The sequence below is a fragment of the Argiope bruennichi genome, chromosome X1, assembly GCF_947563725.1.
Source record: "Argiope bruennichi chromosome X1, qqArgBrue1.1, whole genome shotgun sequence".
In the NCBI taxonomy this organism is placed as follows: Eukaryota; Metazoa; Arthropoda; class Arachnida; order Araneae; family Araneidae; genus Argiope; species Argiope bruennichi.
The window spans coordinates 82711263-82739197 of NC_079162.1; the positions used below are offsets into that span (position 1 = coordinate 82711263).

The following is a 27935-nucleotide window of genomic DNA, read 5'->3' on the forward strand; positions in this document are numbered from 1 at the left end:
GAACAATATTGTTTTATTTGATTTCTAAGAGTTTTAATGCAAAGACTTAGTCACTTTTATTCCCTCTAATGGAAGTTAGCATACAAGATCAAGATCACAGTGAAATTAAGAGCGAATGTAATATCATTAAACTCCATTATAAAAGGATTGTTGGCAATGTTTTCTACATGTTCTGTTAGGCTTTATGCAGTAAATGAAACAATAAATAAAGGTAATTCAATTATTAACATTCTTGAACAGTGGGAAACTTATTTACAAACAAATCCTTAGATTGTTTATCGATAGTTTTGATTTTCTTTCCCATCAGTTTCAATTTGCTTAATACAATCGATGCTTTGATTAAGTAATACAATTATTCACATATGATTTTTAAGTTAATTTGAATACTTCATATGAAGAAACAATAATGATAAGAATACATTTATAACTTTGGTTTTGAAAAAAATAATGCACATATACAATATGTCCTTAATAAAAATCTATCACACAGCAATTTCACTATATTTATTAGTGCAAAAGATTCTTGCTATATTAAGATACAGCTACAAGGAGGGAGAGACATAAAAACTGCATTTATTAAGGTTTAAAAATTAAAATTCGGCTGATTTTTTACTTTGCTTATCAAGTATATCGTCATCGTCATCATTAAAATCTTTATCAGCTGTATTTAATTTTGGGAGGCTTCGCACAGCAGCAGTCTTCTTAATAGGTCCTTTTCTAGGATCTATGACTCTTTGGTCAGGCAAAATATTTCTGAAAAAATATAATAGAATTAGAGTGTAGAAGATACGAATAAATGCGACTGAAATTTTAGATTTCCAATAATCAATTATGGAAGGAAAAAGAAATTAGCATCAATAGTTAAAACGAACAAAAAACCTTCCAACTCAAACTTTACATATGCTCAAAAGCTTCATTAGCTTCAAATGTCTTGAAAATAAAAATAAAAAACAAAATAACATTATTTTATAAATAAATTTTATTTACCAATAACACAAGTAAAAAAACGTGTTCTTAAACCAATAAATTAAATTTATATGCTCCCTTTTTAATATTATAAGACTAACAAAACTATAATTCAATGAGAGGTTAATCCTTATAAATGTTTATAGAGTGTCCCGGAAATGTGGAACAAGTTTTTATTTACCTAAATATTGCACGTAGATATAAATTTCCAACTACAATGTGACATTTTAAAAAGTCAGCAACTGTATAAAAATTCTTTGGCTTCCATAGAGATTGATAGTAAAATATTTAAAAGATTAAATTTTTATACGTCTCTCATAGTGTAAAATACTCAATAAGTTAAACGCTTTTCTCATTCATAGTTCACAAAGTTTTTACATTTCTAACAACAACATTTGCAGAAATATGTTTATTTTTATGTTTAGAGGGACTAATCACAAATTTAGATGAAAATTTTATTTTAGAATTGCAGATTTATTCAAAACAGAAAAACTATCGTAAGTAAATATTTTTATAGTAATACATCATCCAATCACCATGATTTCAAAGATATTTCCTAATAACGTATAAAACTGTTCATTCTGACTAGTCAATAGCTACAACAAAGAAGGGAACAGAAACCTGAGAAACGGAACATTTAATATATCTCAGAGAAGTACTGTAATGCCGAGAAAGAAAATAAAATTTTTAGCTCGCACCTTTCATACTTTCTAAAAGTTTTTTTTTTTTTTAATCAAGCAACGTTTGGATATAGTGACGATTTGTGCTATATGTAATCGTAATGTCGGCTTAGATGTAGATAAATACAAACATCGTTTTCCGAATTCCCCTCATCATTCTAGGAACTGTCTTTACAGAACAGTCGATTACAAAGTACATGATCCTTATTTTCTTGAAGCGGAGAGGGAAGAATGAAGTGTTAAACATATGACGTAGAAATGGAAAATTTGATTTATTTTTCAAGTAATTCTCATGCTAGTATATGAACAATCAGCACAGAATTCAACATTTCAAAAACGGCAGAGTAGAGAATATTTCAACGTAATAACTAACATCCATACAATAATCGTATAATCAATGGACTGATACAACAGTTACATAGACAATAATACGATCGACGTCTAGAATTTTATAACTGAATCCTACTATAGGTAAAATCAAATTCTGCAATGAGGAGAGAAATGCAATTTGGACAAACGAATGTTGTTTTAATTGAAACAGAAAAATTAATCTTCAGCTTCTGGAAGGGTAAAAGTCCATTCTTCGTACAAGAAATTCATCACCAGTGGCAATTTCCTATAAATGTTAGACGAGAAGATATTTTTAAAAACTTTTTGGATGGCTGCATTTTCTACAAAATTTATTGAATTCGTGTCCGATTTATTCAGTTTTGATTGACATTAAGTATGAATTAAAGAAAGAATTGGCTTCGATAGTTTAAACGCAGTAGACCTTTACCGACGAATTCATAAAGCTTCTCTTTAAGTCACAAGTAACAAATTCGACCGCACATGTGTAAGTATTGTTAAATGAAAGCGACTTTATATAGGCGTCGAAGGTATTCATTCTGAAAACGTCTTTAAGCATTTCATTTAATATGTTATCTGATCATTTTTTAGAATTTAATAAAAATTAATAAATGTCTTTATTTTTCAGATTCTGATTTTTTTAATAATCTTTCTGATATGTATATCATCTCTGAAAATTACAACTGAAGTCCAGCTAAATCACAGGTCAGAGTTATAGAAAAACGATCTAAGTCAATAAATTTGTCTTTTAATATCTCAATACATTTTACAGACAGAAGCAGGAAACTTTGAATCCTTATAGATGAATCTAAGTAAAGCATTTTACTCATTGGCAATTTTTCGTTATGGGAGCCGTATAAAAATTTAATTTCTCAAAATTTTAATAATTTCCCTCCACAGAAGCAAAGGTATAGTCATACATTGTAGACTCTTATTTGATAAACTTTGCAATTGGAAATATATGTTTAGTTGCAATAGTTAAAGAAATAAACGCTTGTTTTACTTTTTTGGGATATCCAGTATATACATTCATGAGTGTCAAATGTTCTCTCAGAAATAAAGCAAAAAAGGAGTGTCTTTAAATCTCGGCTTTAATCATGCAGCTCATTATTAAGTAAAATATTCGTTTTCTGAAGGCGTTTACAAGTTCATTGTTTAAACCATGATGAGGAACCACTATAGTATCCTCTCACAAACTATACATGACTGTAAAGCAGCTGCAGGGAAGTATTTAGACCTCATATGGTTTCGAAAAGGGGATATTACAGAAATACAATAAAGGAAGTATTTGTTTCAGGAGTGTTATTTTCAAAAGAAGTTGGGCTTGATGTTCGTCCTTTAAAATTGAAGAAATTACACAATGAGAAACATGGGAAATATAAATGTCCGCACAATTCAGAAGTGCTTTTTATATCTGAATTTAAGTGGTTAGAAAATAATTTTAAAAACGCATATAAATTTAATTTTTATAAATATATATAAACTAATCTAAGCGAGAACTTAATGCTTCAGAACAAAATTAAAAACATGCACATTTTTATGGTAGTCTCTACAATGAGTGAAATAGAATTAGAATACTAGATATTTAAAAAAATGCAGTTACTTTGAAACAAACAAGGAAGTAGCTATTAAAAATACAAAATGGTCATAGGTAATTTTTATTCAGAAAAGCTAGTACAGAAAGAACTGCAAGACAAAAATTCATCACTATTAGGGACCAAGTATAATGGTTCCTTATCTTACAGGTAGACCATCTATGTATTAAAAAATAAACTTTTATACAGGAATGGAATGTAACATTTTAAATTGATGAATATTTTTTTAATGCACAAGTTAAATAAGATTTATCCAAAATGGTATTTTATAGGAAAAATTAAATAAGGTATTGTAAAAAAATAATCAACTGAAATACCTTCGTACTCTTCAGAAAAAGACATCCATTATAATTACGCAACAATATCTCGAATTTTCATCAAAAAACATAGAGCAATGATTCATAAACAAAATCGAATTAAATAAGTACATATTTGATTGGTTTAAAATTTCATTTATCATAATTTAACATATAAATGTATATAACGATGAGAAAAAGATTACATTTGAAAGCAACTGTTATTGTTGTTCTTCCATGCATTCATCAGAGAAAACAATTCAGGCTTGCAAAATACTGCCAGCAATATGAATTAAAGATTTATAATGATCAAATAAATAAAATTAGTAAACACACATATAACTATTTATTAACAATTAAATAAGAACAACTTTTTTTTTCTTCCTTGAACTGTTTTTAATCTTAAGTAGCACTGTGTCAAACCATAAATATTGTTTTCAATTTTTTTTTTAAATGCGGAAAAACCCTGTAATATATATTGTTATGTCTCAAAATAACTGCTTTCAGATAAACTTAGAAGGCAAACGACGCGGGTTTAAAAACAACATATATTAAAGAAAAACAATGATTAATATCAATCACTGGTATAAAATTAAACAATCAGCAAGATGCATAAAATTCAAATAAACTACAGAGAATCCTAAAAAGATCCTTCTCATGAATTAAATTGCTGACACTCTGAGGGACTTTTCCGTAAATTCAGAAGGAGAGGCCTTAACATGAGAGCAAGATTAGGCGATCTGTACCATCGCATGATAGAAAAATTATGCTCATCTTATATGAATATTGATGCACTATATAATAAAATGTATAAACTATTTACAAACTATATGTCAAAGCAACATAATGAAATTAAATTTTAAACTTCATTTTTAACACAGGACTTCATTAAAAAAATTATATGACTAAAAAGAATTTCAGAATTAAAAAAATTATGTCACTATGAGATTTTCAGGATAACCCTATGATAATTGCATACTCAGAAAAAAAGATGCTTGCGACTCATGTACCCCATGGTCTTATGGTAGCTCAAAGAAAGAAGGAATATTAGGAGTTTCATACAGGTATTTCAGATGCCGAGGGCACTTCGCAATGGATCCGTTTTCACTTCCTTCAAAAGTGCGGAGACGACTTTTCATGGCTTCCAAATTTAGCATGGCTTCTGTTATTTCTGTCATATATGCCTTACGGGTGTCATTGTATTTGTGGAATGTCTGTAAAAGAAAAATATAACCTTTAAGTAAATAGCAATAACACATTCAAATACAGAACAATTATGCTATGTATAGTTTCAAAACAAAACACATTAGGTATTTGAAATAGTTAACTCTGAATTCAGATCTAATAGAAACATTTAAGTTTCTTCATTTAGACAAAAAGTTTCTTTAGTTAAACAAAAACACAGCAAGTACTTGAAATAGTTATCTCTTAATTCTAATCTAATAAAAACATTCAAGTTTCTTTATTTTTCTGTTTCCAAGCAATTGTTCATTATTCCCATTATAAAAATGAAGCAATAAGCATAGATTTTAGATCATTCAGGCGAATCAAATTCTGTTCAATACCTTCGACTCTTGATCAAGTTTCCACTCTTTATCTCTCAGCTCATTATACAATGAATTTCTGTCTTTTTCAAGTTGTTTCAAGTAACGAAGCAGTTGACTCTATATGGAAAAAGCAAGAAAGTTACATTAAAATCATGTTTTAAATTAAAAGGGAAGTAATACAAGAAAGCATTTGCCAATTGTATTATTCATACCTCTGTTAAGCTATCCAGATCAAGTTCAGCCAATAATGCAGAAACACCTACAGAAATAATGTTGCATTAAACATCAGTGAACTTTCAAAAAATGGCTTTAGTCAACTATTTTTCCCTTATTATTTTCCCTTGAAGCCATTCCAGTTTAATACCTCCCCTCCTCCTCCCCGTAAAAAATTAATTTCTTTTTTCAATTACATGCATTGGTTTTTCTTAATGCGTTATATATGAGTATTCTGTAAATAAATATTTTAATCATTTTATTTATACACCTTCATCCAAAGTCTTAAAAATTAAAAAATGCATGCAATTATATAGTTTTTTTTTAATCGGGGAAAAGACATTCCCCGATTGCTGAGCTATAATACGGGGTGTAGAATCTGGAAATTTATTACTAGAGAACTTTAAAAGTTTAACGCAAACTAGGGTACATATTTTAGTAGAGTTAAAAAGCTACTGTATCACATATATTTTTTTTCTCGTCAATTGCAGTCAGTAATATTTTATTAATAAAATAGCTGTAGTTTAAAAAATTAAGATTGCGAAAAAAACAGTTATTTTATTGTTAAATAAACCTAATTTGTAATTACATTACTTCGGTGATTTATAATGAATTCACAAAATTTGGCTATTAGCAAAGCAATGCTTCTTAGCATGCATATTGTAAAAGAATGCCGTCAATAGCATCCGATGTTTTATTAAATTTACTTAAACCATTGATCAGATTTTAGTTTGAGAATTATCATAATAAAGTAAGCATCACAGATTACAAAAACTTACAAATTCATTGTCGAGGGAGTAACAATCGAATAAAATCGTTTCCGAATTTTTCTGTGAATTCTTATCAGGGAAAACAACTCTATTGCACTATTCATCTAAAATATGAATACTTGTTTTCCTAATAATTCAACCGATGGCTGATCGAAATACTGGATGAAAATAAGAACTTATTTTTTTCATAAATCATGATGATATCTTAGGTATCATTATGATTAATAGTCAAAATTCATACTTTCGCTCTCGTAGCTCTTCTTAAGATCGATTTGATGTTCGAAGAAAGGAAGAAGGGAGGGGGAATAGCTCCATATTATATTATACAGTTTTTAGCGCAACCTTTAAAACATTTTTTTAAATTCTTTGTGACTGTATTTCAATCAGAAAAGTAATTAAATGATTTTTTTTAATATTTAGTGTAAGTTACAGTTTTGCATGGTATAGTATATAATTGACCAAGTAATACTAAACGAAAGGTCATATTTCCATCAACGAAAATACATTGATAAAGATTTTGATAAAAAAAAAGTATTTATTTCAAAATGAAAATCTAATTTTTTAATATAATGACCAATTAAAGAAGTTATAATGCATTTATAAATAAAACAGTTCAAGCATTGTAGTTAAAATTTTGCATTTAACACATTTTTGAAATACTGTCCATCATACATTTGTAATACTTGGGTATTCAGAGGGAAAACAAACCAGTCATTTTTATTTTTAAAAGAGCGTCTATAGTAATATAGTATATATCTATTAAAATAGATATTCACAAACCAATAGGATAATTAAACCAGTTTATATGTTATTTCTTTTCTTTCTTTCTCATTTTTTAAAAATTTTCTCATTTTTCTTTGTTTGTAAATTTTTAATTATATATATAAAATTTCATTTTACATAAAATATCAAATTATAAATATGCAAGATTAAATCAGATTTCCTTCCTTCACGGTAATACATTTGATGCTTTTAGTATGAACTATCAATAATTATTTTATTTCGATTGTTACAAATTCCGAATATTTATGATAATTTAACATTGCTTGTCTTACATTAGAAATATAAAAGAAGTTGTTCCAAAAGAAGTTGTGAAATATAAAAGATAGTATTTTCGAAACTATAAAAATTTATTTACAATTATTCAATTTAGATTATAATTCCTATATTGGAAGCATTTTCTGCTATTGGAATATTTACTGGCTATCTTAAAATAGATATTCTTAAAAAGCATAAATAGTGCTTACATTTATAATTTGCAAAGATTCATATCTGTCAAAAATTGATATTCACTTTGAAAAAGAGGAGGCATTTCCTCTTCATATATTTTTGAGACGGATTCATTAGACTATCCTTGTAATTTTTGCTACATGTTTCTTGACATCGATCTTAGCTTCATTCGGCTTTAAAAAAATGAGTGATTCTGAAAATAATATTGTCGTACTTGCTTTCATACGTTCTTTACACTTTACAAATTTATCGTTAAAGTAGCGGCATCTAATTACATTCTTAAGGCTACTGCAATATTTTTGATTTTGATATCTATTATACATAGATGATAGCTTTACTTTTGATATTTCAAAAATTTCAATAGAATTATACATATTTAAAATCAAGTCAAAGCAACGAGGGGGGGGGGGGATGGACATACTAAACAACGTCAAGAGGTAAAATTTCTAAGATGTTTCTCGCGTTCTTTAAGAGCTTTTACCGTGGGAAAAAGGCGATTATTCCATGAGAAAAAACGCTCAACTATCAATCATCTCTTATCAAAACGAGAAATATGCATTCTCTATAATTCTTCTAAATGCTCGCCAAGTTTTCCTGCCAAAGGTAATTAAGCTACAGTAACCTACGAAGTGAGCGCAAGTAGTACTAGTTAATGAGTGAGCGCAAATGCGACCAAGCGCAAGTTCCACTATCCTATCAGAGAGATTTCACTGGGAAACCAAAAAAATTGTGTAAGTTATAGAAAGAGAAAGGAAAAAATCGCTAAGAAAAGCTAACAACTGAAGAAAGGAAAGAAAAATTCCTTAAAACTTTCTTTTATGCCTTTTAAATTAAAATATAATAAAATAAAATTATTTTTAAAAATAGAAACATATATTATGCAAAATTGTTCCAACACATGATAATTTTTAAAAGAAAATGAATATTTAAAAATTATCGCAAAAGAAATCACAATTACAAAAAACTTAGGGCTTCAAATTAAAATTTCATCATAAAGGATTTTACGTAATCGACTACGCACTGCAATAAATTTCAATTTATATCATACAGTAAAATCCTTTTCGTAGTCATTTAAGGGATCGCCTCAAAATATATTAACGAGAATGATGGTCGAATGTGTAAAGTGCTAAAGAGGCTTCACAGTACTAAGAATAAAAACGGCTATATATCATAAATATCTTTCGTGTGTGTCTTTAGAGTAGCTTCTCCCATGTTCGATGTATCTATTTCTTTTGTGCACCAAACATATCTTACCTTACTCTTACTTTTCGTAGAACGGAGCCAATCTGCGTATTCTTTTTTAAGAACCCATAACAGATTAAACATATATCTACCATGCATAACTAAAATGAATTCTTCTCGATCTGGAACACTAAAGATGAAAGAAATTCGATCGCTTTCGACAAGTTTGGCACAATTCGTATTTTGTACTGCCCCTCTGGGATAGCCATTCCAATATTTCATTTACAGCAGTGCCCACTGTTGAAAGAGGGAAAGGGAAATAATATTCATTCAACGTTATCTTAATATATGTTGAAACTCCTAGATCCCTTCCGCGAATTCTTCATTTTTCGCCGTTTTTTTCTTTCTTGCTACAACGGGTAAAAAAAGATTTATGATTATTCTTTCAACGTACGGTATTCAACGTCTGCGATAAATTTTAAAAAAAATCTTTGCACTTCTGGAAACTATTAAGCCCTTTTAAGGTTTTCAAATCCAAGCACTTTTTAAGCGCTTTTCACCATTCTACGCACCCATTTATAGATAATATATAATCCTTGCATACTAATTATAAGAAAATTTCATATTAAAACATTCTAAAAGTATTTCATTAAGAATATTAAATCATGCCTGAGAAGAAAAGCAGCAAATAAATGAAATAGATGGTCTTAAATCTTAAGATGCTTTTTTTTTTTTTTTTTTTTTTTTTTGTCGATTTAAAATCATATAGATTTTAAAATTCCATGAGAGATATCTAGTATGAAATACTGTTATAATATAAGGAAGGGGGGGGGGATTCTTGTTATCAAATATATACAGTGATTTTTCTTTAGTGAAATATTTGTTAAATTTTCATGCATTTAAAAAATAATAATAGAATAATAAAAAATAATAATAGAATAAAAATGTACAAATAAAAAATTTTCATTACCTTCTTGACTTTGATTTCTAGCAGCTTCAACTCTTTCCATCAACCAATCGCGCTGCCTCTCTAACTGTTCATTTACTTCTACTTGAGTGTAATACCGAACTTTCCACTCATCCTCTGAAAAAAATATTTTTAAGTATACTCAAATTTACATACAAAAGAATGGGATTTTCATCTCCCTCAAAATAATAATAGTAAATAATACAAAACTAAAAAAAGCTCAGCATTATTATCATTTCATATTATCTATACAAATCAATTAAAAACAATAGCACATTGTGTAAAAGAAACAACAGTTTAGAAACATTTGGTACTTATAAAGTAATTAAATAATCATGAATGAGAATTAAAATGTAACTGAATCACTTTTGAATGTAAGCGAGGCTAAGAAAAAAATGAAAACAATTTAATGACGAACATACACTCATATCACACAACATAGTGAGTTATATGACAATCAAAACATTCAGAAATGAGCAAAGCTAGTTATTTTTTTTTTCAATATTTATTAAGTAACTGTTAGTTATTTCAACAATTGCTTTCGTTTTCTATTTCGAATATAAAAAAGTAGTTAAAAAATAGTATAATAAAATTTTGAAATTACAGAAAAAAATCATTTAATGAAGAACAGCTTTTTTTTTCTTCGTTCTATCATAAATCTGGATAATGAAGTCAAAGAAATGTGGCGAAACACTATATTCATGGTAAAAATAGTTTCCAAAAGACAACCTAATATTTAAGAGCTAGAGTGAACCAATACACAATTTTTGCAATATATTTTTTCACTACATTTTAAGTTACACATCTTATTTACAAACATTCATAAAGAACTATAAAACAGGTGCTGCTATCTACTATCAGGCATCAAACCTCTTTTGATCTGCAGTGATTATGAATAATTGTTTTCCATTTTAATATGATGCCTAGTTTAATTTAGCAAAAAAGATGGGTTCTAAAAAAGTAATCCATGTCTAGTTCTTATTGCATCAATCAATGTCTTTATAAATACATTAAGCATGTAAACAATTAAGGTCAATGCATAGTAATGTTTGAAACGAATGGTCATTTTGTACTGGAATCTATAGCATTTTTTTTTTTTTTAATTTTAAGTACAGTGTATAAAATGAGCTATTGAAAAAATGTTTGAGTATGTATGTGACTATCAGCCAATTTTTAAAAAATCAAATCAGAGTTGATGGTTAATTTAGATTACAGGAGGATAAAATCTCGAAATATTCTTTTCACAACAGGGATTCTGGTAATCAATATATATTTGGATTGGCAAATGCCTAGGACTACGTAACTGCGAGGAACCACAGGGAAGTTGATTAAAAAGAATGGTATTAGCTGCCAAATACACAAGATTTCTAAAAAAATATTAATTATAAAATATTAGAATAATATTTACAGTATCAAACACAACTGCTCGGATTCTATTTGTTTCATTATGTTCACTTAAGTATACAATGCATATGAACATCAAATATATGCTTAAATATTAGTGCACAAAAGTGAATGTCCGGCAGTTATGAATCTTAATAAATAGATAAAAACATTTACACTAAACAAAATTATTAAAATAAAAAATTAACCACACTAAATCAGTAATATGTTGATTAAATTAATCATAAGTTTAAATGGCAATTAAATAAAAGAGAAATTCTAAATTTGCATTAGCTAGAGCTGTAAAATGCTAAAATCCACAACTGTTGGTGAATTAGATAAAACAAATAAGAGCTTTCAAATGTTTAAAATAATTGTAAGGTAAGATATGTGGCCCTTTTCAACCACTCTATGAATTACCTAGGCAATAAACACTGAATGATATAATATGATAGGGGATTTAAGGGATATGATTAGGGGTTGCACAGATGATTAGGGGATGCACAGATTAGTTCTAAGAAGAAAAGGATGATTTAACTGTACAGAATTTCCAAAAGATTCATTCATGATAGTTCACAGTATAACTATCAGTAGATTATGCAAGAAAAGTTCCTTTTGTGGAACATCTATACAATTAATCAAAAAATGTTTTTAAAAAAATGTTAAAATAGAAAATAAAAAGATTAATAGAAAAAGTTTAATACAGAAACAATATGCATTGTCAATAACATATAGTAAGGAAATAAAAAGGCGTTATTTTTTTTTCTACATTAAAACTTTTAAACATCAGTATTTATTTACACAAAAGAATCTAAAATGAAAAGGCTTACAAACTCTAAATTCTAAAGTTTATATATGTAATGATATTTTAAAATCTAAATTAAATCCTAATTAATTTCCAAAGTTTTATCGTAATTCAGCCCATATTAACTTCATTCTAAAATATTCTCTTATTTCCTGATCCCATTCCACATTTTCTATTTAATTAATTCAAGAGAAGCTTCGTAAAAATGCTTTCGTCAGCGGTTCCCACACTCCGAGTGAAGGGATAAAATATTGCTGATCTAAACAAATTCTTCTAAAAGATCCCTATGATTCCCTTGCTTGTGATTGACACGTGTTGGAAATCCTTATTAAAAACTCACAGGGATAAAATTTTCATCAGCTTTTCCTCCTTTCGTTTTGCGTCATTCTGTGTTGTGCTCGCCGCTTCTGCTTGTACATAATTTGTGCCTCCCGGGATGCAATAAAGCGAACTTAATAATTCAAAGTCTTCTTCTCTGTCTTCGGCCATAACTCTGCTTCAAAAATTATGCTTACATTTAAGAGTCGACAGGAGAGTCTTCTGTGCAAAATTGTCAAATGAATTAAAATTAAATTCCCGTGAAGAGAGGACTTGACTCGGGGTTGCTCTGAAGATGGTTCCGTGCTGGCTAGGCCACGCTGTCTCCCATGGCGTAGTTTCTCCGCTGCCTTCGGATCCGATCACGCCGTTTCACGTCGCTGAAGTTCCACGACTGCCGATGCCTCCGTTCCTGTTACCGCATCGCCGATGGTACCTTCCGTAACCTGAGACCTCTTCCGACATTCCTGTTCTACCCTTGTGTTTGTGCTAATTATCATATCTACAAGAAGTTGAAGCTCCTTGACTGTGCCAAATTGAATCATCCTGATCACTTGTGTGTTATATTATCACCACAATATAATAATCGCCTGCTTTATTCGCCAGTGATCTCCAGTGCCAGTCCAGTGCTGAAAATTGCATTTTGTGACTCCTTAAAAAGTGATTAGTGTTTCTGGCTCAACGGGTTAAAATCATGATTTATATTGTGTGTTTTTCTTTTCTTTTAATTTTCATATTTAAACTTTAGAATTATTGCAAATTATATTTTTATAGTATTATTTAAAATGTTGAATTTTTTAGTCTTATGAAATCTTTTTTTTAATGTTATACATAAATTTATATTTTTTATTTGAAAAATACTTTAATATTGTTAAGATCTGGAAAAGTGACAGATTCAGATAAAACAAATGAGTCTAACCCTCAGAATCAAAGTTCAGAAAATAAAACTGAAAAAAAAGAAAATGATCAAATAGCCCAAGAACCCTCCATAATCCCTTTTGATCCCGAAAATGGGATGAAAATGGATTTATAGTTGGGATATTTCGACAAAATTTGTCAAGAGAATAACAAAACTGAGTCATGGAAAATTAAAAATATTGCTAAATTTCTTAAAGGGTCAGTTTTAACTCATTATATAAATAGTTGCTTAAATATTGATAATTTTCATGAGTTACGTTGTGTATTAACTGAAAAGTTTATTAAACCCAATATTGTTAATTTTTTTTACTTTTCACAACTAAAATTTGATTAAAAAATGCTACATCAGTTGATTATTTTCATTTTCAAATTAAACTGTGGCAGACAGTTAAACCTTAATCTACAACTGATTTTGGAAGGTCTTATTGATGGACTGCCAACTCAATTAAAACAACTGGTAAGCATAAAATACCATTCTACCCCTACAATGGCTTATAATAACAACTAAATTTTTAAAAAATTTTAACTACTAAATTACTACTTTTTAATTACTAAATTTTTTTAATTTAATTAATTCAAGAGAAGCTTTGTAAAAATATTTTCTTCAGCGGTTTCCACGCTCCGAGTGAAGGGATAAAATATTGCTGATCTAAACAAATTCTTCTAAAAAATCCCTATGATTCCCTTGCTTGTGATTGATACGTGTTGGAAATCCCTATTAAAATCTCACAGTATATATTCACAGGGATAAAATTTTCATTAGCTTTTCCTCCTTTCGTTTTGTGTCGTTATGCGTTGTGCTCGTCGCTTCTGCTTGTGTATAATTCGTACCTTCCGGGATGCAAGAAAGCGAACTTAATAATTTAAAGTCTTCTTTTCTGTCTTCAGTCACGATTCTGCTTCAAAAATTATGCTTATATTATATTATATATATAATATTATATTATATATATTATAATTTTTGATAATTATATATATATATATATATATTATATATATATATATAATCGATCATATCTTTCCCTAAATAGCGAAATGTTGAACTTTACACAATTAATACAAGTTTTTAATAGCTAAAAAATATGAAACAATAAATTAGTTAGCACAATACATTAACATAACACAAGAATTTTAAAATAAAAATCTAAAATATTCAATTTTTAAAATTTTCTTGTTCTAAAATAGTGTGCACTATAAGAAAAATAGCTTTTTGAAATTCAGTGCAAAAGTGTAATATACTTAATAAGATATGTAATTTAAATCTCCATGCATGAAAACTATTTTTCTTTAATTCTTTCGAGGGGGAAAAAACCCTCTAAATTTATGAAAATTAATTTAAGTAATTTAATTTTTATGCTAAACCTTATGGAATAAAGAGACTCACAAATATATTTAATTTTTCATTAATGGAAACATGAATTTTTGATTGATCCATAAGCAACACAATATTTTGAGAATGCTAAATAAGTAATAATATAGACTGCTTTTTATACTAATTCATTAACTTGGATAAAGAAAAGAAAATCTAAAGTTATTTATGTTTATTGAAAATATGTTATCAGCGGCATATTGGAACAAAAAATATTTTTTTCCGAACGGCAACGGAAGGAGGGAGGGGGGGGGGAGCATTAATTCACACATATATATTAAAATGAATAAATTATCATACTTTATTCCTAATCTTAAGAATATGTTAAATATATTAATAATTACAGAATACATATTTAAAAGAATAAGGAATATCGAATATAAATGCAGATTAATATTGAATTTTAAATAAATTTTTGATAAATATATGTATGTTTTGGAGCTATATTAATAATTTGAGAATCTTTTAACCAAGCTTAAAAAGAGAGCAAACTATCAACCAATTTCAATGTTTTTACTGTCGGAAGTCAACAGCTCAGAAGTATAGAAATATATCGCAAGCGGTCTATCTTGCATTTAGTGGTTACATCTACCAATGATTATTTCAACAATTAGATAATCTAAAAATTCCTTTTCAAATCAGCGCAATAAATTGGATTCCAAGTCCTCTTCAGACAATGAATTTCTTAATATATTCATAATGATCTTCAGCGTAGAAAAGTCCTTTCAATGTGCACTTAAATGATTGACAAGATGCAGACGATTTTATAAACTTCATAAAGTTTGGCACATGCTTTATCATGAAACTGTTTGATGCTGAAATCTAATATGAACGTTATGCAAGGCTGCAACTTTTTAAGTTTTTGCAACTAGATCCTCAATTATTTCAAATAGTACCAATTTAATTGTGATACTGTTTTGTTCTTAATTTTGGCAACTTCAAAAAAAATTGTTTTATGGATAATTTTCTACAATGCTTTGCAATATCGTAATGAAATTAGTTTCAATTTTCCATCAAATCAGTCATTCTAATGTTGCTCTCCTGTTAAAAACACGAGTGAAAAATCTATTTTAATTCCTCGATATAAAGCTTTCTTTTGTAGTAATAAAACACAGTCCATTTTAATTGCTTCACTGGTTTTTTTAATCCTCCTTTTTTTTTCCTTCGTTTTCAAATAAATTTACTTTTTAGATATTCTAACCCTGTTATTTTGATAGATTTAGTTTTTATTCGTTCTTTCAATTTGCGTTTCACCTTGCATCAAGATAATCTTCTTTTGTGATTATGTTATTCATTTATTTTTTACTAGCGGCCTTTGACGGCCATTTAGTTGGTTGAGATTAATGATTGCTAAAATTTTCAATTGAACATTTTTTGTTGCTTCGGCTTAAAGATTTCTTGAGCAAATTACTTTTAAACTTCAAATTTTGGTAGACATGTAACATCCGCTATTTTAGTAATCTTGCATCGCTTTGCTTATTGTACTGCACATATCCTTAATTTTTCTATAATATTACCTAAAATTTGAACTTTAATTTGAAACGGAAATGATTAAATTGCAGCTAATAAACATTTTCTAGCAAAAGCTATTTAAAAATGAGCGCATAGTAAAACTTTTCCAGCATTGTTTATCTTTAAAGTTAAACTTGTTACTAATGTTAACTAAAATAAAGTCAAAATTTTATTATTATATTATTTAATATAGGGACATTTCAAAAAGTGTTTTTAAAAGCATATTTAAAACAGAAACTTACTCTTCATGGAAAAATAAAAAATATCTGCATACTTTCATCATCAACAATGAAAGAAAACTCCTGTATGAAATATTTGTTGCAACATTGAAAACAATTCGAATTCTTTCGAATTCAACATTTAAATATATTGTTATAAAATTAATTAATATTGAAAAGTATTTTTAAAAAGTAGACAATGAGCTGTAGAGTAATTAATTCTTTATTTACAGAATTATTTATCATCAGTTTTTTAAGTTTACTTTTGCGTCATTGATTGAGTTTTGGCGTAGAATAAACCCAAGAAAGAGGAAATAACTTTTTTAATTAAAACTTAATTAATAATCAAAGATTTTTAATTTCTTCGTTTCGCTGACTCAGTTTCTTGTAGCCGGAGCTCAATTCTTCGTGTTCTTTTGAATACCGTCAGAATAAACAATCATACTGCGAACCTCAGAAGAGGTTGCGTGAATGTATTAAAAAGTAATTTCTTGCTATTTTGTTTATTTAATTTCTACAAAAAAAAGAAAATTCTAGAAAATTCCTGCTAGAGCACGTTCTCTTTCTAGCGTCATTTTAAGGGCCCATATTGTTTGTCATCAGACAAGCTGGCCAGTCCGCCACTGTATGTTGTTTTTTCAGACAGGATTAAGCCTACAGAAAATTTAAACAAATAATCTATTTTAATATAAAAGTTACTTGTAATTGTTTTTATAAGAATATGAAATAATTTAAAAAGATATTCCAGATTTGAGTTTTACTGTTTAAGATACAGAATACAGCTTGATTTCAGAAATTCTATCACTGATGCTTTATATCCAATAAATTTTTTCATGTCTCAATTTGCAACTAAAATTCAGTTTAATTATATAATTTTAATCAAAATTAATTTTAGTAATTCAAAACATGAGGCACTTATTTTTTGCAAAAACTATTACAAATTATCGATGAAAAATCAGTTTATTATAATTATTGTCAAAGATCAGATTTAAAGTATAGGCATATAGGATAAATAAAATCTATCTTTATAATATAGAATTTTTCTTGCAAGATTATGTGAAGATAATATAGATTAAGAATTTAAAATTAGAAACTATTTTAAATTCTTAATCTACATTATCGAACTACTTTAACATAAACTTTTCATACAATTACATTTAGTAGCATGAAATACTGATTATTTAGATGTAAGCAATATATTTTAATCAAAACATTTTAATTTATGCAGAAAATAAAATTTAGATTTCTAAACATTACAACAATTTAAATTAAAGATAAATGCTTACAATCACTTAATGTTTATATCACTTACACAGCTATAAAAAAGAAAAATTTCAGAAACAAAATATTTAATTAATAAATGTATAAAAATTTTGCTTATGACTACTGCATAATGCTCACTGATAATGCTATAAATTGTGAAGGTGCCATTAATTAATTAATACAAATGTGTACAGAAGCTCCAGCATGAGAGTGCAGGCAAGGCAACATTTTAAAATAAAATACCATCAGCAATATCAGTATGATCCACTTGCTGTTCCAAAGCATCTATTGTTTTCTGCAACTCTTCAATTGATAAATCCAACATTTCACTATGAAAGATTGTTTCATTAACATAATACCAATTGTTTAATAATTGATTGAAATATGATCTATTACAAATATGCAATTTTGAATAACATTAAGAATGTAGCAACTATTTATAAACATTATGAAGATTAACAACTATACATAAAAAAGTATTATTTTATTACAAATTTCAATTTAATATCTGAAGGTTCAAAAAACAAAGCATCAGAATATTACAAATTACAAAAATTGATATATTTCTATTGAAAAGAGAAAATTGATGCTAATATTTAAATGACTTACAATTTGATTCATCTGGAGAACTAAGTAACCAATCACTGTATAAATTTTTTCTGATAACGATTTTCGTATTGCAAGTCCTTCATCGTTGTTAACATTTTCATTTGCGGAAATATTCAGGTTGCTGTTTTAGTACTCAAACAGCAGATGACATTGCAAACATCAGTTTTTTTTTTTTTTTTTTTTTTTTTTTTTAGCATTAATGGTTTAAAACGATCTTTTAAGTTAATTGGCTTACAGCCCTTTATATAAGCCACTGTTGAACAGTAAGCAAGTGATAAATATCCTTTATATATATACCATATACCATAATACTTGAAAGATATTGATAAATTAATAGAGAATAATCATCCGGAAACTTTTTCATACACAATTTCCAATAAAAGTGCTGTCCTCCTCACGCCACTACGAAAATTGTGGACTTTGGTAAAGGCCGTGAATGTCATCAGTTCTCTGAAAAACATTTTCAGAATTCCATACATGAAATTCATGTTTGTCGTAATATAGTAAAGAAAACTAGTAAGTGTGTATTAATTGCAGGGCAATGGTAAACAATAGTCATGTCTCGTTGTCAATTACATATTACGAATCTAGCAATTTTATTGATTCCTACAGTCTTTGGTGATTGTTTTTAGAGGTTAATCGCTTGCATGTAATTAATATACAAATACCAGAAAATTGAATATGCCTTTAAGATGCCTTTTCTCCAACCAATTGAAACCAAAATGTTACATGAAACTAAAATTGCAGTCACAAGATCACGTATCAGATTTTATTTATATAGATCACTGTGTTCTTGAGTTATTGTGCTTACATGCATATGAAAGTAAAGACAGCCAGATAGCCAACTTTTAGACAGATATGGTTCCAAATTTGAAATGGATCTGCATTTTAGATACTAAACCTGTATACCAAATAATATCTATCCAACTCTTTAAGTTTTATAGTTATTGTGTTCACTTATACACTGAAAGCTAGCCAAATAGAAAGGGTTTCCTTCAAAATTTCATAGAAATATACAAATCTGATGTTAAGTTCATATGTCAAATTTCATCTGTCCAGCTGAAAGTGTTTTGGGGTTACCACCTTCACAGACAAACAGGCATAAATAATTCCAAAAATGTGCTTTTATATCAGGTACATAAAAATTAGGGGGCATAACGAACAATAATTTTTTTAATACATTTGAAAAAATTTCTTTTTTTTTTTTTTAATTCATTGGATTTAATTAAAAGTTGTCACATATTTACCATAAAACGTTTTAGTCAAATTTTTAAAAAAATTAAATCTCCTGCAATGCCCCAAAATTTTAATTTTTTTTGGGGGGAGGGGGTTCAAAATGGAGATTTTAAATTTTTAAAAACATAAATAGAAAGCAAATTCTTGTTTTCAGGTACAAAAATGTAAAATTTAGAATGTTAATTAACAGTAAAGGGAGTCATGTCTGTGTCATGTGAAACTTACATATACTGGATTAGCAGTAAAATAATCAAGTTTTCACAAAATAAAGATCTATTGTTGTTGGTTTCATTTGCTTTGAATCTACTTTCTTTGTTAACAAATTTCTTGTAACCATACAAATTCAAACTTTTTTAATTGAAATCTGTTCACTAGGGCCATCTTATTTTTTTTATTTTATGAAATTACGCCTATTTTTGGAATAAGCAAGATGAAACTCGATAGAACTTGAAATTAAAAAGAATTTTATTATACTAAAAAAAATATATCTGCCATGTAAAATTTAGGTCTCCTGGAATCTGCATGAAAACCTTAATTTTTTTTCAAGCCAAACAAGCTTTTTTTTTTTTAATTTCAACCAATCATTTATATTTATTTCTATTTTATTATTCATTGTCTATTGCAGTACAGCTTTTTGAAACAGTAAAAAATTATTCTGCCAGATGAAGTACAACTATACTGAGGTATAAGCCATCTTATTTGCATGCAACTTTGGAAACAGTAGACAGAAAACCTACCTTCTTTTTCTTGATTATGTGATCACAGAACTATTTCAAGCACCTGAAGCTCATGTAGGAAGGATTTAAATATTATAATGCCTAAAAATTAGTTAATGATAATGCATAAATCAAATGTTTTTCATGGAAGTGTGAAATACAGTCAAGATATTAATTCAACTTGTATCTCAGAAATAACTACATTCTGTTTTGATTGTTGAAAGACAAAACAGCAAATAAAGAACTTGTAAGTGTTAATTCTTCCAGGATAACTAAGCAAGAGGAACACATATCTTTGGTTGAAAAATACAATTCAACATACTTTGAATATGTAATTCTAGAAAGAATATCAAGAAAGATACAGTATCATCAATACTAAAATTTATGAAAGAAAATAACATTGATGAGAAAAGTATTAAAACTCTTGGTTTGATGGTACTAAAAAAAAAAGTCAAGCCTCTAATGGATCAATTTTATTGTTTGAAAATGCTTTAAAACTTCCAATAAAGGGAATGACTTCATTTAAAATAGTTTCCTGTTATGAAAATTGTGGTTGCTTTCAAAGGTTATGCATCAGGGCCTACTTCCTTTAACAGAACAATAGAAAATTGTTTAACAAATTATCAAGATTTATCAGCAGTTGAGTATAATATAATAAAAAATAGCAAAACAATAAATAAATGAGTTGAGCACAGATCAAAAATATTTCTAGGAAGCATGTTATGCTATACTAACAGGGGAATGTTTCCAAGAGTTTGCAAGCCGAGACCCTGGAAACATTTCCCGACAAGATGGCTGACAAGGGCATATCAAATTTTATGTTTATGTATTGCAATACTTGATCCAACTTTGCAGATGAAAAAGCTAGAAGTAAGCTAAATTTATAATGTGACTTTATGCTTCCTCATAGATCACTATAAAATTTTATCTGAGAATTATTTATACAACACAACCCTCCCCCACTTTTTTTTTTTTTTCTTTTTAGATAGTACAAAGCCTCAAGTGCTTAGAAGACGAGCTTCAGGATAAAGGCTACTGTTCAATTAATTCATTGGTAAACAGCTTTTACGCTACACTTAGAAAATTTATCTTTTATGCACGTTGTTTGACTCGTGAAAAATTATTGGACTCCTGTCAAGCAAAAGGTTCAACAAACTGACTTAGGAGCAAAGAGGATCTTCAAATCATCATAACTTAATTCTGAGATAGAAAACTACATAAAGCTCTCTCAATCTCTCAAAACTAAATTAAGTACACAAAAGCTAGAACTGATCATTAAAGCAGGAACTAATGATATATAGGAGTTAAAAAATACCCACACTCACAAGCAATAAAAAAAAATTATAAAATGGATTATACAAAGTTCTAAAAACTTTTTTGGGATTTCAAACAGTGAGATGAGTTCTTATATCAAAATTGGCAGATAAGAAAATATCTTCTAAAATTTGAAATCAAACACTACATCTGCAGTTAGGAACAGTCTAGGAATAACCATGAAAAAACAACTTTATTTTTATAAGGTAAACTATAAATTATTTTTGAATATTGAATAATATTTAGTCTTTTTATAATAAAATCCTTTTTAATTTAAAGTTTTATTTAGTTCTGCTTCTCTTACTAAAAAAAAAAAAAAAAAAAAAAAAAAAAAAAAAATTAAGATTCATCAAGTAAACATATTCCATTTCTGAAACAGTCTTTATATGTATGGTTACAAGAAATTTGTTAATAAAAAAATAGGCTAGAAACAAATGAAACCATCAATAATAAACCTTTATTCTGTGGAAAATTAATAATTTTATTTGTAACCCGGTATACCTAAATTTTACATGACAGAAGATTTTTTTTTTTTTTTTTACTGTTAATTAACATTCTAAACTTTGCATTTTTCTACTTGAAAACAAAATTTGCTTCCTATTTATATATTTTTTTTAAATTGTCATTATATTTTTGACAAAAAAATTCAAACTTTAAATCAATTCAGAGGGACCTAAATATTTTCAATTAAGATTTTTTTTAAAGTTTTTGTAAATATACGACCACATTCACAATTTTTTATAGAATTCGAATTCTAAATTTCAAAAAAAAAAAAAAAAAAAATGCATCATATTCCCTAAAAGACATTCATCGAAACCTCAAGTTTGAATATTTTGATGATTACAATATTTTCTCTTTGTATATGAAAAATTAAAGATGCATAGAGTCAATTTTGTATTTGCTCAAAGATTTGGAGTCAACAATAAAATAATTACAAATTTAAGTGCTTTTAATTGACAATATAACACTAACATATTCAAGTATCATGGAAATTGATATAACTGAGCTTTGTAAATATTTTGCACGAATCTAACAATTAAAGCCTAAAGCACAATGTTAACACTGAAACCTATTGCTTGGTAGAAAAATTTTATATATATATATCCAGATTATTAGAAGCATCAGTCAATTTTTTTCTACTTAAATTGCAGACAAAAATGAATAAAGAATAATACCAAATCAAGGAATGATACTAAAGAGATGTTATCAAATTTAATATACAAGATAGAACATGGTAAAACTAAACTGGCAGGTAACAAACCTTAGAAATTTTTCAAGAAATAACCTCACCTCTAAATTAATAAATATAAACACTGTTATTAGAAATAAAAATTGGCAAATCATATGGATTTAATCTGTATTAATACAGACCTACACAAAAAATAATCAATGAATTAAAAAAAATTTAATGAAGGAAGATTGTTCAAAGAACTTGAAATTTACACTAAGTCTAAAAAAACTACATTCAGATTATTTGGGAAGAACAAAGTAGTAAAAGATTTAAAAATAGGATTCTATTATGTTGAATGCTACAAGGAAAATCTGAATCATATACAGTGCATCTGAATCATTAACGGACTTGAGTTGATTGCGCTTTAGATGTTATGCTATCATCCATCCTGAATGAAATAACAAAATTGCTAAATCTTATCGATGTTGCATGGCTAATCAACATACAATTGCTCTCTATATCAATTCCAAAATTAGCAATGACAAACTGGGCAAGAAAATAATGGTAGCCACAAGACATTAGGGGCCCATGCATAACCACACTATTATCATTTGTTTTTATGAAAAACAGATAACATTTTCAAAAAACATGTGTAATGAAACAAAAATGCTCCAACATAATTTTTGCAATCATATGAATTTAAAAGTTGTATAAATAAAACAGAACTATGTATATAAATAAAGATGCATAAAAACAAAAGTGTCAACTATATAAATAAAAGTTCATAAATATTTTACATATTCTCGAAATAGAGACTAATAAACAGATTTTTCTCAAACTTTGCTCCAAATGTAATGAAGCCAGAGGATATTTGTGTGTGTGAGAGAGAGACAGAGAGAGAGAGAGAGAGAGAAAGAGTTTAGGGACAATTAATGAAGCTGTTATTTTTTTATTAGTTAAAAACCATGTTTTCATTCATAAATCAGATTAATTTATCTTTAGTATAGCATTTTTTTTTTTATCTTCTTATGAAAAACAAGGCTGCCACATGTTTTCCCTGTCCGTATATTCAAGATACGAGAAAATGTGCAAATAGCACTCATGTGCTGCTTATAAAGGAATATGATTTTAAGAAGTAGAAAAATCAATGAAAGAAAGCAATTATTTCATATTATTCTACATAATAGCATATAAAAAGAAAAGTTTATAATTACATACAGGAAAAAAATATTTATTATCTAGAATTTAGCTAGACAAAATTTATATATTAGATAGGATATATTACTTCTCATGCCCTTTAATTGTAAGCTGCACAGAATTAAGGATTTGGGTGAATTTGGGTGCACAGAATTAAGGTGGGGAAATTAAAAAAAAAACATTTTTGTTATCATGATACAAATCATTTAAAGATTACTTAACAAAAAACATCATAAAGCAAGATTTTTTTTATTATTTATTCATTTTTGTTAATTCAAGTATTTGGGCATCAGAATTTCTGCAACCTCTGCAGATTTTTCAGCCATTAGTTTCATAAAGCTAATGGACCTATCCATAACAAATAAAACACAACATTTCTGTATGGCCTACCATACATTTTTTACCTATTTCACTTTCAGTGAACATATGTGAAAATATGTCCAGCATACCATTGAATGGATATGATGCACCAAATTTTAATGCCCTTAAAAATTCAGCTTTCAATTACTGTTCTTGAACTAAAAATTTTGAAATCTGTTTGTTTTCAGACATTAAATCCAATGTTTTCATATAGTCATTCCTTTTAGATACTATGTCCAGCATCAATGATAACTCTTTTGAACTGGCACGCAACCTTGTTTGTTTTCTTCTTTTAGCATGATTAGTAAATGCCCGATTTCCCATATTAGGCTTATTTTCTTACAAAATGAAAAGTATGCAGCAAATTGATTTTATGAAACTTCTCGAGGCCATTCAGCAAAATCGGGATTGATTTTTTTTTTATCTGTCCATTTCATATTACATAAGGATTTTGAGCAGCTCATTGATTTAAAAATATTATCTTATCTACTTAGAATTTCACAGTTTCTCAAATAATAAACAAACTATTAAATAAACTAAAGCATGGTAGACTAAACATCACTGCACTGCTTCTGCAGAATTGAATGTTGCTAATCCCACCAGAGAAATGTATTCTATACTTTCGCACAGTTATAGAAGTCTTGCGCATGCTCATTAGTTACAATTCAGAAATCTCATGGAAAAAGAACAAATGTCTCACAAATCAGAACTGGAATAGCATATATAGAAAAAAAAGGGGAGAGAGAAAAAGCGCGATTTTCACATTACAAATCCTAAATGGTATTGTTTTGTTTTTGGAAGCTACAATCTATTATTCTTGCAATTTTTGTGATATTCGAGTTTTGATTTTTGTGAACCCGGCACAAGCTAAGAATCCGTTCAGGAGCATACGCCGGAAAACAAACCTCATTCCTTCCTTCCTATTCTTGCAATCTTTAGAGATCGGTATATTTAGAATGAAAAAAAAAAACTAATAAACTTAAAATTCCCTGTATTTCTCCTGTTTTTATGAAAATTTCAAATTTCCCTGCATTTTCCCTTTTTTCTTTTGGGCGATTTTAAAATTTCCTGTGTTTTCTCGGTCCTCCCAGTGGCATGGCAACCCTGGAGATAGTACTCACATTGTTTAATTAAGTTTTATATCATTCCTTAAAAATTATCACTAGCATCTGGAAAAATTAGTTTTCAGCAAATTTTAAAAATTACTTGGCATTGCCTATAAATTTTCCAATATGGTATGGGATTTTAAATAGATTGAGCAAATAATAAACAGTCTTCCTTCACTAGCTTTCAATAATGGAAAAAAAAATCCTTTGATGAAATAATGAAAGCGATTTCAATTTCATTACAACAATGAAATATATTATTGAAAATTATGCAAAAAATATACATTTTTAAAATATTGCCAGTATTTAGAAAAAAAATCACAGAAAAATTAAATTGGTATTGTTATAAAAGATAATTTTTAATATTTTGTAATTAATTGCAATAACAGAAAATTGTCATAGAAATCTGAGTACTTGTGGCCTAGCACAAAAGTTATATAGTATAATATAAAATTGTTATTTTGTTTATTCAATTAAAAGGAGTATAGAAAACTTGCTTGAGCATGGTTCTTGCTTTCTCCCACCTTTCCACACACTTTCTTAAATGCTCACAATATTTTATGTTTAAAGGAACCACTTGCTATAAGATAAGTCGGCAACCTGGCCAGTTTGCCACCCGAAATACAAGTTTCTAATGATCTTGGGTATTGATTTTGCTACACGAGAGCAGAAACTCTTTCCTGCTTATACTGAATTTTAAGAAGAGAACATGTAATAAACAGTACAAATTTAAAAAATCTGATTTTGTAACAGATAGTCATAGGGCCATTTTCAAGTGAAAGCAATTTTATTTAATAACTGGAAAATCTAATTTTGAGTGATGCTCAGAAATATTTTAAAAAAAAATCATTCTGGATTTAAAGATAAAAACTAATGCATCTCAAAACAAATAAATGCTACTACATATTTGAAATGCTATGTCTTATAAAATAAAAATAATGGATAAAAAAAATTTCATATGAAGAAAATATAGTAAATGATCCTCAAACATAAGATATAATTCAAATCCAGACTACATACATAGACTTACTACCTTCTACATTTGTAAAAGAATCTTACTTTCACAGAATTAATATTTCTCCTTTTCAGGAAGTAAAAATTACGTATAACCCCTCCCCCATTTTTTTTTTTTTTTTTTTTTTTTGCAATTTATAAAAAAGATGACACACAAGAAGAAACTGGAAAATAAATTAGCAGGTTTAGTTTTCAAAACTGCATTTTAAAAAGTTTATATTTCCATATGTCTTAATTAATCAAGGCATTTTTACAATGCCTTGTTAATATGTTTCGATATAAATAATATTTCACTTACAAAATATGAAACAATGCACCTAATGTGCTTTTCTAAATATTAAGTTTTATTGTTTTAATTTTAAACTGTACTTTCTATTGCCAAATTACAGCTAAAATAAATAACAAGCAACACAGACAGAGCATTAATAATTCTGCAGGGAAATGACCTCTTTAATCAAAAGTTCGAATCCATTAACAACGAGTTACTTAAAATAAAGTTGCTACATACGTCATTCTTTGCTCATTTTCTATTTCTGATCTCAGAGTCTCAACATCTTTTCCAGTATCTGCTGCTTTACTGCTAACAGATTTATTTTGCCGCCTCGAATACATCGCATTCCCTTCAAGTTATTTTACAGAAAGGGGTATTTAATTTATGAAAACTAAGTAAGACATTCAAAACCGAAACTAATCAATATCACAATGTTTAGTTGTCTACCGACTGCAGATTTAAAGTAATCTAAGAAGGCTGCAATGTGTTCAATAATCATTAAATGGATATTAAAAAATGAATTATTGATGAACACAGTTTCATCCTTTGAAATATAAAATAACCTTAAATAAGATTATTGTTTTCAAGAAAAAAAATGTAACTCAAATGCATGTTAATATGTTAACCTGATGTCGAATTAGAGTGTCATGATTAATTATTATTACTTCGCTTTCCAGCTATAGAGTGTCTTTTCTTTTTTCAACGGACCTTTCTCCGTTGCAAGGAAATAAAAAAAATGGCTTTTCTTCAAAAGAAATACGATTACTCAGGGGCGTAAAGACGGGAGGAAAGTGTGTGAAGAAGATCAGAAATAGACGCCCCAGTTGCCAATCTAGGTGGGTGCATGTAGCCATGAAGACAAAACATTGTTTTATGCCCATTTTCGAAGTCAAATGTGGTAAGAAGGATGAATAATATTATGTATCGAAAACCACTCACTCTACCATGCCGTTACTGCGCATCAGGAAGCCTGGTTTTCTAATTTAATCACTAGCCTGTGTGATAAATAATGGCATTCTCTATTTAATTTATCTCGATGCTTCCGTTTTGGGATATCATGTACATGCATACATGACTTTTACATACAGATTTCTCATCAGTCAGTTTATCTAATATTTGAAGATAGGATTACATATAAATTAATTACAATTAATTATAGAAAGGTTGCTATATGTTGATTTACGATAAAGAAAGAAATCGTTTCTCAAATTCTTTGACTGGAATGATTCCTAGTGAATGCTCTGTCTTTTTAACCCAAGCTATTGAATGGGGAGGTTAAAAAAAAGTTAATAAAGGGTTTTAAAGGGTTGAAAAAAGGTATTAAGCCATATCCAGTATGCTATATTAAACTGAAATTTGAG

At 28.0% G+C, this 27935-nt stretch overlaps 1 protein-coding gene across 2 annotated transcripts; it reads right to left on the reverse strand.

Annotated features, from left to right (window-relative positions):
* Positions 1–489: 489 nt before the first annotated feature.
* Positions 490–26996, reverse strand: LOC129958188 (coiled-coil domain-containing protein 169-like). 2 transcript variants are annotated; one of them, XM_056070459.1, is made up of 7 exons: positions 26812–26996; positions 17824–17909; positions 9798–9911; positions 5645–5691; positions 5451–5549; positions 4948–5099; positions 490–753 (listed from the first exon to the last, which is right to left on the reverse strand). In XM_056070459.1, exons 1-7 carry the CDS (start codon positions 26913–26915, stop codon positions 591–593), a joined length of 765 nt encoding a protein of 254 aa, XP_055926434.1. In that variant the 5' UTR covers positions 26916–26996; the 3' UTR covers positions 490–590. The 2 variants fall into 2 exon arrangements, with proteins under 2 accessions (XP_055926434.1, XP_055926436.1); XM_056070461.1 differs by having other exon boundaries at positions 616–753; positions 4865–5099.
* Positions 26997–27935: the final 939 nt, after the last annotated feature.

Coding starts and splice junctions, on each gene's coding strand:
- LOC129958188 (XM_056070459.1), bottom strand. CDS start 26,915: ATGTATTCGAGGCGGCAAAATAAATCTGTTAGCAGTAAAGCAGCAGAT. Junction 5,692..9,797: donor TAGAAATCAAAGTCAAGAAG/GTAATGAAAATT, acceptor TTATTTCTGTAG/GTGTTTCTGCATTATTGGCT. Junction 5,100..5,450: donor AACTTGATCAAGAGTCGAAG/GTATTGAACAGA, acceptor TTTCTTTTACAG/ACATTCCACAAATACAATGA.